Here is a 15,559-nt window from a genome sequence, read left to right on the forward strand (position 1 = left end):
CGTCTATTCTTGTAATCAAAACGACCTCCCATAACCTTGCATCGATCTAACAATTGTTAATATATCCTTCAGAATCCATTAAGAAAATATTAGCCCCTTATAAAGAAAGCATCTTTGTTTCCAATGAGCTGGTGGGTATCATAGATTCGCCACAAGGCGATGTATAATTTTTTGTCCTGTGTTTGATTTCATTTTCCGTTCGCTTGCACTCGTCATGATTGTATATAATTTTTGAACAGATTTTGCACGAATCACAAAAGCACATACATAACGCTGCAGTCATGCAACTGTGACAATTTTGATTGAAATTGATGAAGCTAATGAAACATGATTTTTGGTTTTACATAATTTATAACGAAACCATATCCATTCATAATATCACACTAGAAGTATTTACTTTTTTTTGTTTTTTGTTTAATTATGTTCTAAATATATTTTCCTGATAATAATCAAATAATAATTTATGTTCAAGCAAAAATGTGACGAGCAATGGGAATATGAGAATATTTGAAATTTCACATTGAATTTTTCATAAGCATCCGTTTTGGTTTAAATTTCATTGCCTTTCGAATAACTAACACACTACTCGGCTACTCATAGATACTCTTGTCATGACGTAAGCCAAAAATTAATATATACCTTGCAGTTTTCCTTCCGGTTGTTATTATCATAATTTTTTTTTTTCCGCGGAAGTGTGAAAGCCATTCCCTTATCACAAATCACGGAAGTGATTTTGAAAATCGCTCGTAATAAAGAAATATAACTCAGCTAACTATCGCGTTCCCTCGTATAATAGGATTAATTCGTACAGCACTGAATTGAAATCGCCTTTTATTCATTATAATATAGAACAAGTAAAAACATTATAGTGTGGCACGGTGCGCCATCACCCTACAATTATTCATATATCGACTTTTGAAAAGAAGACGTTATACGAGACGTTTGCAATCTGCAGGTTGAACACAAAAATACGTGAAACGAAATCACACGAACACGTGATTAGACGGACAGACACGCAATCTGAACCGATCGGTATATTTGCTAAAACACATACGAAACGAAAAATCCAACAAGGACGGATAAATGGATCATAACGCACATATACGTCATATAGGTAATGACTCTTCAAAGTGGAGCATTTTATGGGAACTGGTCGAAAAGAAGCTCTCATCCGAACCATTTTCAACTGCGTTCATTCTTTAGCTTAAACAAGCCAGTGCAAAAATTTGCGACCAATAAGTTGAACACAAGAATACAAGACAGACGGACAGACATACAAATTTAAATCGATTCAAAAAGTGATTTCGAAAGTGGTTCTCAATCCATCGCTATAGCACAACGTGCCTCTATCTCAATTCTGCGTATTGCATACGTCTGCCGCTCATCAAATAAAGTGCAAGTTATGACTTGTGTATGTAAGGGTCATTATGAATGATTGATTTTATACATCTTCTTGGATAAGCAATAATTAAACATGCAAGGTTAAATGATAAAATTGACTTTTGGTAAAAACCAATATATAAATGAAAAATTTGCGGTCTTACATTATTTATTGGACGAAATATTATATTAAAATTCCTTATAATCATTTGGCGAGTCCTGGAACATGTAAAACGATGCTACCAAACGCCGAATCATTATTGGCTTTCTTATGAAAAAAACTTACATACTTTTCAGAGGAAATGTGAAGAAGTATTTCACTTAAGGTATTTCGCTTTCCAGTTAAAATTTTAAAGCACTTGTAGTCTTTTGTGGATTAAGCACTACCGTAATAATATCTCAAAAGGGGCGACTACTTTGTGGACGTCAAAATAAATTTAAACAAGCCCTCCCACCTTTTATCGTACCGATCGATGCAGAATTACTTGCTGAATTGATTTAAGCTTGTCTATCCGTGTGTCCATCTTGCTTTCTTGTTTTCAATCCACAGGTCACAATTTATTAGATATTTTTACGAAATTTGATACACTAACGTGTTTTGTCACAAGATGCGCGTCACCACTATTCAAAATGGTCCATATCGAGCTACTTTTTCGACCACTTAGCATAAAATGCTTTATTTTGGAAAGCCGTTGCATGGATAAATGTAGAACTTTTGACGTGGTAGGCATAAGAGAAAAAATTTCGGAAATGAACTTTTTTGGCAAAACAATTGCAAAAGCAAAACACAGGCGTCTATCATCGACCATTTGCAAAGTATAAGAATCTGAAAGCAATTCAGGATTTCACAAACTCGGAATGGAGTCATATCTGAAATTCTCTTTTTCGTTTTCAGGCTGCCGCGTAGCCGAATAGATAGGACTCGCGACGGCCAAGTCGATGTTGACGGTTTAAAGCCTCAGTTCGGTTTTATCAATTTTTGTCGTAAGTACAGTCAACTCTTAGTCGTTGAAGGCTTAATACTTGTCGATTGGGCACACGCCCACCATGTTGCAGCCCGCCGCATGTACAGTACATGTTATGAATAAAGAAAGTCATCTACTTTTCATTTATTTGCCTATCGCAGCATATATGCCATATGCTATGCGTGGAGCCTATGTTGTACGATAAGTGATACAAAAAACCAAGTTTTTTACTTAGTTGGTGACATCAGGAGATTTGGCTAATAAAAACTATTTGGGTAACTATGGCGAAAATATTGAGCTGAATTAATAATCCTAAGCCCCCACTGCTAGGCGTAGAGAGATAATCCAATGTGTGTTGTAATGTTTTTTAATTCCTTTCGGTTTTGTGTTTGGATTTCAGGTATTGCATGGACGTTAAATGACTAAATACAACAACAACAAACGAGAAATAGATATGTTAACTCTTAGATAGATGGATAGATAGGTTAACTCTTTTTAAAAGTCCATTCTAGTTGAGAACACCCGTCGCCTATGCTAAACTCTTAGTGTAAATATCACTGCTAGAAAGGGAAATATAATTACTAGTTAAATTCAAATTAATCTTCACATCCTTTAAAACATACTGTAAAAAAGTTATTAATTTGTTTTATTAAAGGAAAAATACTAAAAAAAAAAAAAAAATAAAACGAATGAAAACAATTATTTAATGTATAATTAAAACTCAACGTGAAATTACATTTGATCTATAATCGTTGATTCATTTTTCATTAATTAATAACAACAAACGTTCGAATCATAAACATAGCATTTAAATAAAAACTTATTCATTGCAAATTAAAAAAACAACGCAGTATTTAACATAATAGCTTGCACACTATACGTTTTGTTATTGTTTTATTCGCTCTCAGTAATTAATGCATGGTGATGTCAATGCTTCAAATGATTATAGATATAATTCACTAACTTGCGTTAGGTATTTAAGGAAAGATTTCAATTTAATTAATTAAAAGTTTGCGTAGAATTGACGACTTAAATCTGATTCATTAAAAGCAAATGTGATCGTTAAAAAAAAAAAAATTAAGTAAGAAAATATAATATGTCGTGACCACACCTTCTATATCCACCACAGTTGGACGGACGGACAGACGGATAGATAGATAACATGTATATAATGGTAAAAATTCTCCCGTTAGGAACAATGAAATTTGCCGAAGAATTTGGAAGTGACGCAAACTTTTCAAAGAACACGCGTGCAACGCCCACAAACTTATGCGACACGAATACTTTTTGTAATGTTAAAAAGAAAGCCAGCCGTTCCCATTCCCTATTAAGGAGCGGGAAAATTTAGTGTTTTGTCTTTTTTAGGACAACGGTGATGGCTACGGAAGATTCGACCACAACCGAATATAATTTTCTCACATATTATTATTATTTCATCTCTCTCTGATTATTGTAATATTATTATAAATTAATTATACCAAAAAAAAAAAAAAAATTCTTGAACTAAATTAATTAGTAAGTAAATCTATCAGTTCTACAGAAGACAAACTCGGCTTTTGTTTTTTTTTTTAATAGACATCCGTTTATCCTCTATTTGTGCAGCACCATCAGAACGAAGTGAGGAAGGAGAAAGTGATGGCGAAGTAGTGCAAGCCCGATCTGTTTAGCAGTATATCTTTACCGACTGGGCACTCACTACAGCTACGATCAAATTAAGTTCTATCGTACTTGAGATTTGAACCCACGAACACTAACTTGGTAGTTCCGACTCTTACCTAATCAACTACAGATCGTAACTTTAGGCGCATATATAAAATAAATTCCAAGGGCGGCCAATTAGTGCCGCCAGGCAGCAGAAAAACTTGTGACTTTGCTATCTGAACGTATTATCCTTAAGCGTTACGCGTCAACGTAAGTTATGGTCGAAGGTGTGCAGAACATAGTTTTTAGGGACTTTGAATGGATAGAGCGATTGTGGAAAATCTTTCTTTCCTTACTTAACGAGGCTGCTACTGCACCAGTACGGTTGATAAATAATGCTTGCGTTACAATACCGTGAGCCAAAATAAGTGTGAAACTGACTAAACGAAGCATTAGCATCGCTGAAAAAGCTGAATATCCATACGCGTCCCATTTTGGTGGGATTACTTGGGTTGGCTCCCACCATATGAAACGTTTACTACGAAAGACTATCAGTAACAACTGATTAAACTGATATCAAAAGGGAAGGACAATATACCAAAAGCCAGGATATCTTAAGGCTTTAGCATGACTTGAAATTTGGTCTCATATGTTGAAATTTAGAGAAGTACGTTTCTGAAGAATCAATTGTGATGTTACCATCAATTTTTATTTATATGTATTGTAGGCCACACTACCCAATGTAAGCAATAAATTAAAGGCCGTTGAGTCAATTTTCAATTTCAAGTAACTAATTTCTCTCCTTCAATTTATAAATTTTTATGATTTTAAATAAATCCTTTTTTATCAGCAACTTGATAAAATACATTTCATTTTGTTAATATCTTCAGGAAAGAAGACGTGCAAGGCTCGGCTCTTGTGAAAAAAAAAAGAGATACTAAAAAGATAAATGTGACAAGTCAACAAGGAAAATGAAAGCTTTACTGGACATATTTTTCATGTCTGTACGCTATTAAGGAAAACCAAGAAAGGAAATTGTATTTAGCTATGACCGAATGACGTATACATACGCCCATCTCTCTTCTTTTAAAAGAAGATAGAAAATAGAAAAACAATTTCAATGCTCTACAATATTGATAGGGCGTGGCTAAATTTTTCCTATTTTGTTAGATAAGGGAAGACATTTTTATCTATTGTAGTTGACGGATAGTAAGTAAAAAAAAAACCAGAAAGTAAAGGTGTTCTCGGTTTACGTTGCATGAGAGGCGTGCCGTTTACTGATTTAGCCGATTTTCAGCACCAACTTGCATCGAAAAATTTGTAACGTTTTTGGCGTAATTTGAAGACAAGAGCTTCCTTTCTGCGGTCAGGAGAATTTTTACCACAGGCGGATCGACGGACACTTAGACAGCTGGACAGACGAATATGCTCAAGTCCATCCAAGATACGATACTGAGCAAGAATAAACCTACTTTATAAAGTTTTCCAAATTTCCCTCTGGATGTTACAAACGTTTTGATACAATTAAAATACCACAAAATATTCGTTGGTGGGTGGAAAAAGGTTTTCTTAAAAGGTCAGTGTTAGGGTAAATTTATACTGATATACTTTTCAAGGTTATTAAAGCAGAATTTCAGCAGTGACAGAAAAATTTTATTTATTTAAGTATACCATGCGAACAGAAAAAGCCGGTCAAGCATGAAATCTTTCTCCTTTTTTGTAAAAAGTATTGAAATTTCATAAAACACTATAATGTTTACAATAATGTAAGGGCTTTTCTTTATAATTTTAAAATGTTTTTCACTCACAATATATGAGCAAGAGACAGGATGTGTGTGTGTGTGATTTAGTAAACAAACCTGATGCAAGAAATTTATCAAAGAAATTAATTCTTGCGAAAACGTATTCTACACAGAACAGAAATTCATTTCGATTTTTAGTTTTTAAAAGCCGATCGGAACCATTCATGGACCGAAGACATAAGAGAAGAAGTTCTAAAGAACAACTGGGTGATATCTTCACAACGTTCAAGGGTATAAACGAAAATATAGAAAATGCCGGATTATTTTTTTAAGTTGTTTTGTCTTTTCATCTACCGTGGAAGTGCCTGCGGATGCATCACATCCAGTTTTCAACACTGATACCAACAATGTCAGTTTGGTATCTTTATTTTCCGGACTATCGCAGTTCCAAAAAACGACAATCAAAATGATCCATTCGATGGAAGTAGGCATTGCGTCATGGACATTTCAAAAATTAAACCAAATAAAAGAAAATTGAACATAAACCTTGAACAGTCTTTTCGTGCAAATAACAATCACCACAACATTTTTGATCCTTAAATACTTTATGACCATTTTTACATCATATACCGTCTATGGTGCAAGTGATTATTGAACTTGTGCGAATATATATAACACCCAGAAAGAGTTGAAATGGACCCAACTTTTATTATATATATTTTACGTCCGTCTGCCCGTCTGTTCATGTATACTTGTGTTCAACTTTCAGATCCTTTGATGATATTTGGCCTAAGGACAAATGGTATTAAAAATGGTTTTCCGACCACTCCCCATATAAAGCTTTATTTTGAAAACAATCACTTTGTAAATCAATCCAGAATCACTTTCTTTTCTGTATGTCCGTCCGTCTGTTTGCTTGTGTGAAATTTGGTAACACTTGTGTTTCTTTTGGTCCAAAGACAAACGCTATTAAAAATGCTTCGTATCGGATCACTTTTTCAACCATTTTCCACAAAACGTCCTATTTACAAAAGTCGTTAAGTGAATGATGTTGCATGGCATTTAATGGCGAGTAGAGGTCCACTATAGTCTTTTTACTTGTTTTTATATTAAATTATTTTAAATAAATATTTAGTGACAATGAACATTCAAAGGGCGATAAAATCAAAACCTCATAGAGAAAAACGCACCTGAAAAATTGATTGAATATAAATATGTATCAACAAAAAAAAAAAAAAAAACAAACAAAAAAAAAGCCAAACGCAAAATTATTTAACAAAATGTAAAAGTATTCTGATAGGGCTTGTAAATGAAATCTTTTTTTTTTTTTATGTCTGCAATTAACCTAAACGAAAATAATAGCTTCTGACAATTGATGACAAAAACAAAGAATCAAATATTTGTTCTCAAATTCGGGTATCCATTGGTTTTACGAAAAAAAAAAAAAAAACCAAAATGAAAATGAAAATGAAAAACTATCCTACGTAAGCTTTAAGTCGAATTATAGGGTCCTGCCATTAGCATGGAAATCATTAGCTGGAGAATACCTTTTTTTTTAGAGAATCTCACTATTAAATTCTATCTTTACGAGCGAAGGGTTCTGATATAAATTAAACATAGACTCATTTTTGTAATCCTTAAAGAACCAGCAACACCCTTACGGACGGACAACTATGGCCAGCAGGAACTTAAATTTCCTGCTGAGTGAAAATATGTAAAGTTAAATACATTGACGCAGTTAGTCGCATGAAAATGAAAAAAGTAAGTTGAAAGAAAAAGGGAAAAAAATTATTCCACCACAACGATAAAATAAATTAGATTTTTATCTCTTTACCTTTTAGAGGACATTAGCGTTGAATGTTTTTCATTCTATCAAATTTTCCTTTGAATGTTATACAGCATTTTTTACTCATGAATGAATGCGTATATATGTACTCTTCACAATATTTAATAGTTTCAAAACTACACTATATACATATACATATATATATATATATATATAAAGTATATACATATGTATACAGATATATATAAGGTCTACCGGAAAATTTTGTCCGTTCCGGTTCCGGCAAATTTCAACAAATATGCGGATATTCAGTGGACACATATCGGTCTCTCTCTTTTTGTCACTGACGACATATATATTGACTGAGCAAATGAATTAACATGAAGATGATTCATGTTAACATTAAGTGAGCCACGATCGTGTACCCATGGCTACTGATAAAGTTTATTTGTATACGAATTGTATGCGAATGTATTTTGTACGAATTTCCGCAAGAAAGAAACGCTAGCGTGAGGAGAAGTGAAGACACAATTTCTAATAGATCAACCAGAACATAGTTCGAAATATTTCATATAAGTGATTTCGAACTTTCTGATAAGCCACTGGGCCAAGGCTTGAATCAGCTCAACAAATCATTTCGAACAATAGTCGGAAATTAGGATTTTTTATTTTATTCTAAAAGCGGAGAGAATTTTCCGTTAGACTTATTACATTAGTATAGTACATATCTTCTTGATTATGGCGAGATTGTAAAGCAAAAGAAAAAAAATCTCTCTGTATGTTGAATAAAATCTACACAAATTTGGTGAATAGACCAAATGCAGAGGAAAAACAACGCATAAATGGACTATCGGTCGAAAGGACATGTTGTCCTAGTTTTAGGCTTATGACTTCAAGTCAGCCAAAAAAAAAAAATGGTTGAGATGGGAGACATATTTAGAAACGTAATAAAGCTTCTCTTATTGCCCCCTATATTTACGATATGTCCATCTATATATCGCACTGTTAAGCGCAAAGATGTTGAGAGCCGTACGAAACGTTCAATTTTTTTTTTATTATTGACATAACATCTGAAGGGCAGCCGATTTCCTACCAAAACCTTTGCTTTTATTCATTTGCGGTCTGAATGATAATGATAATTATCTTGATGTTACCATCATTGCTGGATGCTTCGACAGATACCTTTGTATAGAGTTTTTCACGTTTTGTTGCACGTTTATGGTATGGCGCGAAACCAGAAAATAAATTTAATTTTTATCCCAATAAAAAAGAACAAAGAGCGAGAAGTATATGAAAGCTTTTAAACTTTATAAAATTCAATTCGTTTTCATATTAAAAGCCACAGATAAAAGGATTTTTTTCGTAGTTTCGTGACTTGAGTAAACATATAATGCTTTAGTCACATAGCCATAAAAAAAAAAAACCGGAGAAAGTGTATACGAAAATTAAGCGAATTTTGTCTACGTTCGAAGTAGTTGCGCCACGGCCCACAATCACATGCTCTGCGCCACTTCGCTTAATACACTTACCTAAAAAAGCACTGTTAAAGATAAGTTGGTTTATGAGAAGTGGTCGAAAAAGAGATCGGATCAGGACCACCTTCAGTAGCGTTCGTCCTTCGACCAATGTATCCAATTTCATTAAATATCCCAAGAATTGCGGCTTGTGGATAGAACACAAAAAAAACGATATAGGAACGGACAGACAGACAAGCGTATATTTGAATCGATCGGTTTAATAAAAGGTATCTGAAGTCATTCTGGCTTTGTGCCTATTTTGTGATGTTACTTTGATAAACAAACAAAAACTGCTTCAATAAGAACTCAGCATGCCCTTGCATGCCTTCTGATGTAGAGGCAGTTTTCCGAATTTGCCATTAAGCTACCCTTGGCCTTTGTTATTCATTCTGATATTGATAAAAAAATGTTTCGTTACCCGTGAAACCGTAACATCACAAATTCACTCATCATATATAGAGACGTTATTAAAAGTAATTTATTTTTTTATTTATTTATGTAATCTGCAACTTTTCATACTAAGTAAATAAAACAATCATTAATCTTCTTTAGTAAAAATTGTATTTTTTTTTTTTTAAATAAGTGTTGACCTCACTACATTAGCGAGGAAAACATAAAAGGAATAAAACGCAAAATGGCAGAGAAGAAGACGAAAAGTGGAAGCAATGAAAACAAAAACACTTGAAAATTGTTAGCTAATTTTATATTTGATTGCCAGCCTTCCTGTTTGCCACAGCAACACTATACATAGTGGTTTAATACTATTAAAAAGCATTTGTTCACGCCGCACTTGACCAATAAGCAAGATATTGTGAGAATTTTCTCACAACTTTATAGTGACAAAAGATGAACCCCGCAAACAAACAGCTTTCAGTTTATCATCTGTAATACACATCTGGTTACGAATCCAGATGGCAGTATTATTTTGAGAAAGCATACCATGATAACAATAACGGATTGTGGACGGATAATGAAGGTTAATTCGCAAATATCGTCGATAAGGGTCAGACGACAAATATTTTGAGGACGCTTGCTTAAGGTTAACCAATTGCCTACGCAATTACAATTTCCATCATAAAAAACTACAAATTAGACTTTCTCTCCTTATAATGGCTCGCTTTTTGTGATAAACCCTAGATATATTGGGATCTAATGAACATGCCTACGTAATCCAAATTTTTTTGCTCAATCGTTGCGATGAACTAATTGACATCATACACTATTAAAATTATATCTTAAAAATAGAACTTTTTTCTGAAGCAGTTACTAGTGATGAAAAATCTTATATGCAGCGGGGTCCAAGCAATAGGTCCATATGGTTCAGAATTTGCCTACCTAATTTTTATGCGAAATTACTATCACGAACAAGTTTTCATCATAAGACATTAACAATTAGACGTTTTGGTATATAACGGGTTACATGTTCTAAGAATATATACGGTGATATTTTAAAAGAACACCTACGTGGTCCAAATTTGGTAAAGTTGATCTCTTTGTCAATTCACTATCACGAACTAATTTTCACCAATTGACAATTCTCCATTCTTACCATATAAAGATTCATTTTTCGTAGGAATGGTTCAAGAAATGGCCTAAGCCGAGCGATATTTTTGATACCAATTTAGAATATCAAAGTATTATTACTCAGCGGATTTCCTCGAAAAGTTTTGAATACTGCAATTCAAGTGCTCAAAAAAATAGGTCGATCCGAAACATTTTCAATAGCGTTCATCTTTGAGTTAAAGCATGTCGGTTTACCAAATTTCATCAAAATATGTCAAAAATTTCGAATCGACTTTACATGAACAGACATCAGACGGTCGGACTTAGATCGGTGTAATAAAAGATTGGTTTATCTTAAGCCCTTTTCTGAGTTTTACATACATCCGTACAGACTTAATATATCCCGTACCACAAGCAGGATATAAAAATTAGTGGAAGCTCTTCGCTTCTAAGACAAGATGAACGATATACAAAAGGCGGGTAACAAATTTTATCGAGTCGGTTAAATAAAATTGGACAGTACATATTCAGGACGCATTGACTAAATCCTTCAAAAATTGGTACAAATTCTCCTTTTTTTACGAAAGCCTACAATTTGTTTTATCCTAAAAAGTATTTCCTGGAATGTAGCTATGCGTGACAACAGCTGCATATAAATCTTGTCATCTTATTGCATTATAAGCAAACTATGTAAACTTAGGCTTAACTATCGACTGCTTTTCTGCAAATAAATCTTCTTCTTCTATAAAAGTTTGCCTATAACACATTTTTCTGAAAATGTGTTGAGAAAGCGCTTTATGTGTGCTAGTTAAAGCATAAATGTGTGCTGGGCTATTACAGTTTACAAAAAAATGCGGTTAAAGTGTTTCTAACTAATGTTTGCTTTGCGTTTTATTTGTTTGTGCCATCCTTCTAATTTTGTTGAAGAAAATTTTAACACTGAAATTTTTTAATGAAAAAACTTATTAGAGGAGTTAAGTTTTTGTGTTTTGTTTATTTTCTGGACAATTATTACATTTGAAGTCTATTTTGTTATTATCTGCGGTATTTAAGTCAACGTTAAACGAAAATAAGGTTTAAAACTTAATTCGAGTCCAAAAAATGAAAGAACACCAAGGTGGACCGCGGCGAACTTTACAACACTTCGCTTAATGCTATTATTCATATAATGACTTTTTAAAACAGCGCGTCATATGGAAAGTGATCGAAAGAGCGATCGAGCATTCGTCTTTGGACCATAATTTCATCAAAATTTCTTAAACATTGTAACCTGCAGATTGAAAACAGGAATGGAACATACACAGGCGGATAGACGCACAGACAAACTTATGTAGGCCTATCCCAAGTCCTTCTGGGTTGAATATATCAGCACATACTGAATATACTCTTGTATAGCGAGCGATACAGGGTTGTAATAAAATAAAAAAAGAGACGCAGACATCATACTTAAATCCAGGAGTCGCCAACTTTTTTCTTCAACGGGCCAGTATTTATATCACAGGAGTAGTCGGAGCAGATTGAATTGATTAACAAACAGATCAAAATTGTGACAAGCGGGTCTCTCCCGCTTGATTTACCCTTGCAAACGTTTAGCGAAATAGTCGACGACTTAACAGACTCTTTGAATGTGGCTTCAGTCAGCTTCTGCTACTATACATCCTTGGTACTCATGGCTTAATATGTGTTCAAGGCAAATGCGAATTAAATTAAAAATGAAAAAACTGCAATAAACTAAAATATTACACGTGTGTCTAGAACCCTTCTAAGATTAATTCTTTAATCCCACCACTGACTGAAATCCAGCAGAGGTAATTCTAAATGTGTTCCGGCCTGAGCTAATCAAGTCATCAAATGCGTAAACTAATAGCCTTTTAAAGAGAGGTCTTATTAGGTCATGTAGTTCGGTAGTTCCTCTCCCGCTCGACTTAACCATTCCTTTTGCCACTTGTGTAAGTGCAACAATCGTGAGGCCAGTTCTCTTATTCGACTACATTCAAACTATAACAAATTAGATGTTGTTTTAAATGAAAATGCCTTTTCAAATGAAAAAGAAATAATTATTTCGCTGTAAGCACGACAAACGAGAAAATAAATTGAATGAAAGAAAATTACATTTCCTAATGTGATGCATTCATAATAAACGTCTAAGAGAATTTTATAAAAGGCTTATGTTCCTCATTTCATTGACAAATTTCTTCTCGTTTCACTGCTTAATTTATAGAAAATGATTGATGGCAGCGAAAGCGATAGTGAGACTCTTAAACGCTTTCAAATTATATGAAAGTCCTTTTTTCATTTCTATTAATCTTTTTCAAGTTATTACAAACACTTTGCCCTCTTTGATGCTATTTTTTATGAACGTAAGTCTTAAACTGTCTATTGGAAGCATGTTGTCTTTTAGCTAAAAAATTTTAATTCAATTTCCGCGCAAATAATTTCTACCATTGCTCGAATAATGCTATCCAGATAGCGTAACCGTTTCCGCAAATTTTCTGCCGAAGCTGTCGCTATACACAGAGCGTTAACTAAAGCAATTCGTAATACAAGAAACAAGCTTTTAATATGCACAGCGTAATACTACCTAACATTAACTCTATAAAAAACGTCAGATGTAATGATTTATACGCTCCTTGTATTAGGAATATTCAATCTTCAAAAAGTTCTAACACCCTTGGAATATGTTTTCCTAGCCATGTTAATATTTCCAGAGAAATTAACTAAAGTGGTATGAAAAATTTAGGTATCGCTTGTCTTTCCAGGTGCTTTTTACTAAACGGCTGAAAACAATCGCGAAGGCTAAGCTTCAGCTAAGTGATAAAACGGTGTAAAACATTTCGTTACAGTTATACCTGGCGGGTAGTCATCATGTAACTGAAAGCTAGTTTTCGGCTTTATATTCAACAATTTTTGACAAGAGCAAAAGCTAAATTGTTCAGACGTGATTATCCCATAGATCTTTGGGCGGTTTTTATTTATGCGATTGGTTTCACGCGCCTTATATCGTTTGTGCATTTGTGTATGTCGAATATCCCAAATGTTTTGCTTCTATATTGGCTCAATTTTTACATCATAAACGTTACTAGTGTTTCAGCTGCGCTTGTTTTTGCGGTACAAAAAATGTTTTTCCGATAATGCGCTTGAGTAACTGTTTCAACTTTTATAAAATTAGCGACTAATGATAGAAACTAGAAATCGGTTACAACTTTTTCTTTAGTCGATTCAAAAGTCAATTATATACCTCGCGGTATTACGTTATAAAAATGTATCCAATCCTTCGGTGGATTGAACGGTTCTCGTATATTCGCATTAGATCATGGACGCTGCATGAGTTATAACAGAAAATTGAGGAATGGCAATCAGAAATTTCGATCGCCCTTGTGGCCCGCTACCCTATTTAAAATGTCAAATATCTGAAAATAATTTTATAGTGCACAATAAAGCACAATGTAAATAACAAAACTGAACACGAATTCCATTTTTCTTTTCTCTTTTTAGTTTCTTACTTTCAAAGATGGCCAAGTCGGCGTAAACTTTTTGGGCTACCATGCTCAAGCTGGTTTGGGCGGCGGTCAGAATCAAAATGGTCTATTAGGTGGCTTACACGCTTCTGCCGGTACACCGTGGGGCCAAAATGCTGCTGCGGGACTTGGAGGCAACGTAAATGGTGGGAAATAAAATATTCTAAAATAGAAAAGATCCATTCATTTATTGAGACCTTATTTAAAGGGACCCAACTAAAGTTCTCTATACAATTAATTGAAAAACGAAAAATTCGAAACCTTCGTCCGCAATTGTGGCTTGCATTTCATAAGTAATATCGAGTATTTTTTTAGGTTTTTACTCTCGCTGACAAATAGTTCAAAACAATTCTAATTCTAGACATGACCAAAGAAACCGATCGAAAAAAATCTTACATTAGAGAAAAGTTAAGGTCCCAACAAGCTTCCTTTATAAAATAATAAATTGAAATCAGGAGAATATTTACAGCTGTAAAAAAGAATTAACAATTAGCACGTCTTGTCACCAACGTGACTGTTGCTTATGGGAGGTCACCTAAGGAAATTACAGAGGTAGTTCGTTAAGTCAAAATAGACCTGCATACTATATTCTCGGACAAGAGATGTCAAAAAGGAAATTTCCGGACATATATGGCACGTCTTGCTACCAACACGACTGTTGCCTATTTGAGGCCACCTAAGGAAATTACAGAGGTAGTTCGTTAAGTCAAAATAGACCTGCATACTATATTCTCGGCCAAGAGATGTCAAAATAGAAATTATATTTTCGGACATATAAGGCTTTCCAAAATTTTTTATATTCGCGTGGCGACAACGTACGAGTGCAGTTACCCTAGACGATTGTATTTGTTCTGAACCATGTTTCAAACGTGGAATACGTGTAGTTTATTGCTCTCTGAACTGTTTTCCCGGAAATTGCAAAAATTTTAAAAGTTTTAATACAATTTACCTAATTGTTGTGGCTTGTCTTGGAAAATATAATGAGGAAAAGAAATCTAACCTTATAAACGAAATAATGAATTTTTGAAATTTCTCAATAACGCCGATAGGCTTAGATAGCTAGTGCTTGAAGACTTTAATCTTAGAATTTACTTTTCAGCCTAAATTAATAATAATAATAATAATAACAATATTTACTCTTGTATGATTTTGTTATTGATTGTATTATTGTAAAAAAGCAAACGTCAAATGGTCCCCTTATTTTTCCATTATTTTTTTGAAATAAATTTCGAATGATGACAGCCATACGCAAATCTCACGAAAAAGGTTCTCAAGGTATATCTTTCGAGAACTGGTTAACTAACAGATGCACGATTAATTCCCAGCGTCACTAAAGCGACTGCACCTTATAAAGCAATCGTTGGAATGTCATAAAATTGTGACACTATCTAAAACTTCTATATATCATCCTACGAACTTATTGACGTCACGTTAAACATTTAGAGAATTTCATTATTTTTGTTTAAAAAAAAAGGAGAAAATCTGAACGTGAAGAAGTTTTATACGT

The 15,559-nt window shown here is 33.7% G+C and overlaps 1 protein-coding gene across 2 annotated transcripts in view; it reads left to right on the forward strand.

The window, feature by feature from the left end:
* LOC119635627 overlaps positions 1-15,559 on the forward strand; it is a 30,584-nt gene that overhangs the window by 7,423 nt on the left and 7,602 nt on the right. For both annotated transcript variants that reach the window (XM_038030515.1, XM_038030516.1), the window contains exon 2: positions 14,030-14,198. In XM_038030515.1, coding sequence (XP_037886443.1) covers positions 14,030-14,198 — 169 coding nt within the window. The remainder of the gene's footprint in view (positions 1-14,029; positions 14,199-15,559) is intronic.

This window comes from Glossina fuscipes, unplaced genomic scaffold, assembly GCF_014805625.2.
Source record: "Glossina fuscipes isolate IAEA_lab_2018 unplaced genomic scaffold, Yale_Gfus_2 27, whole genome shotgun sequence".
Lineage (NCBI taxonomy): Eukaryota > Metazoa > Arthropoda > Insecta > Diptera > Glossinidae > Glossina > Glossina fuscipes.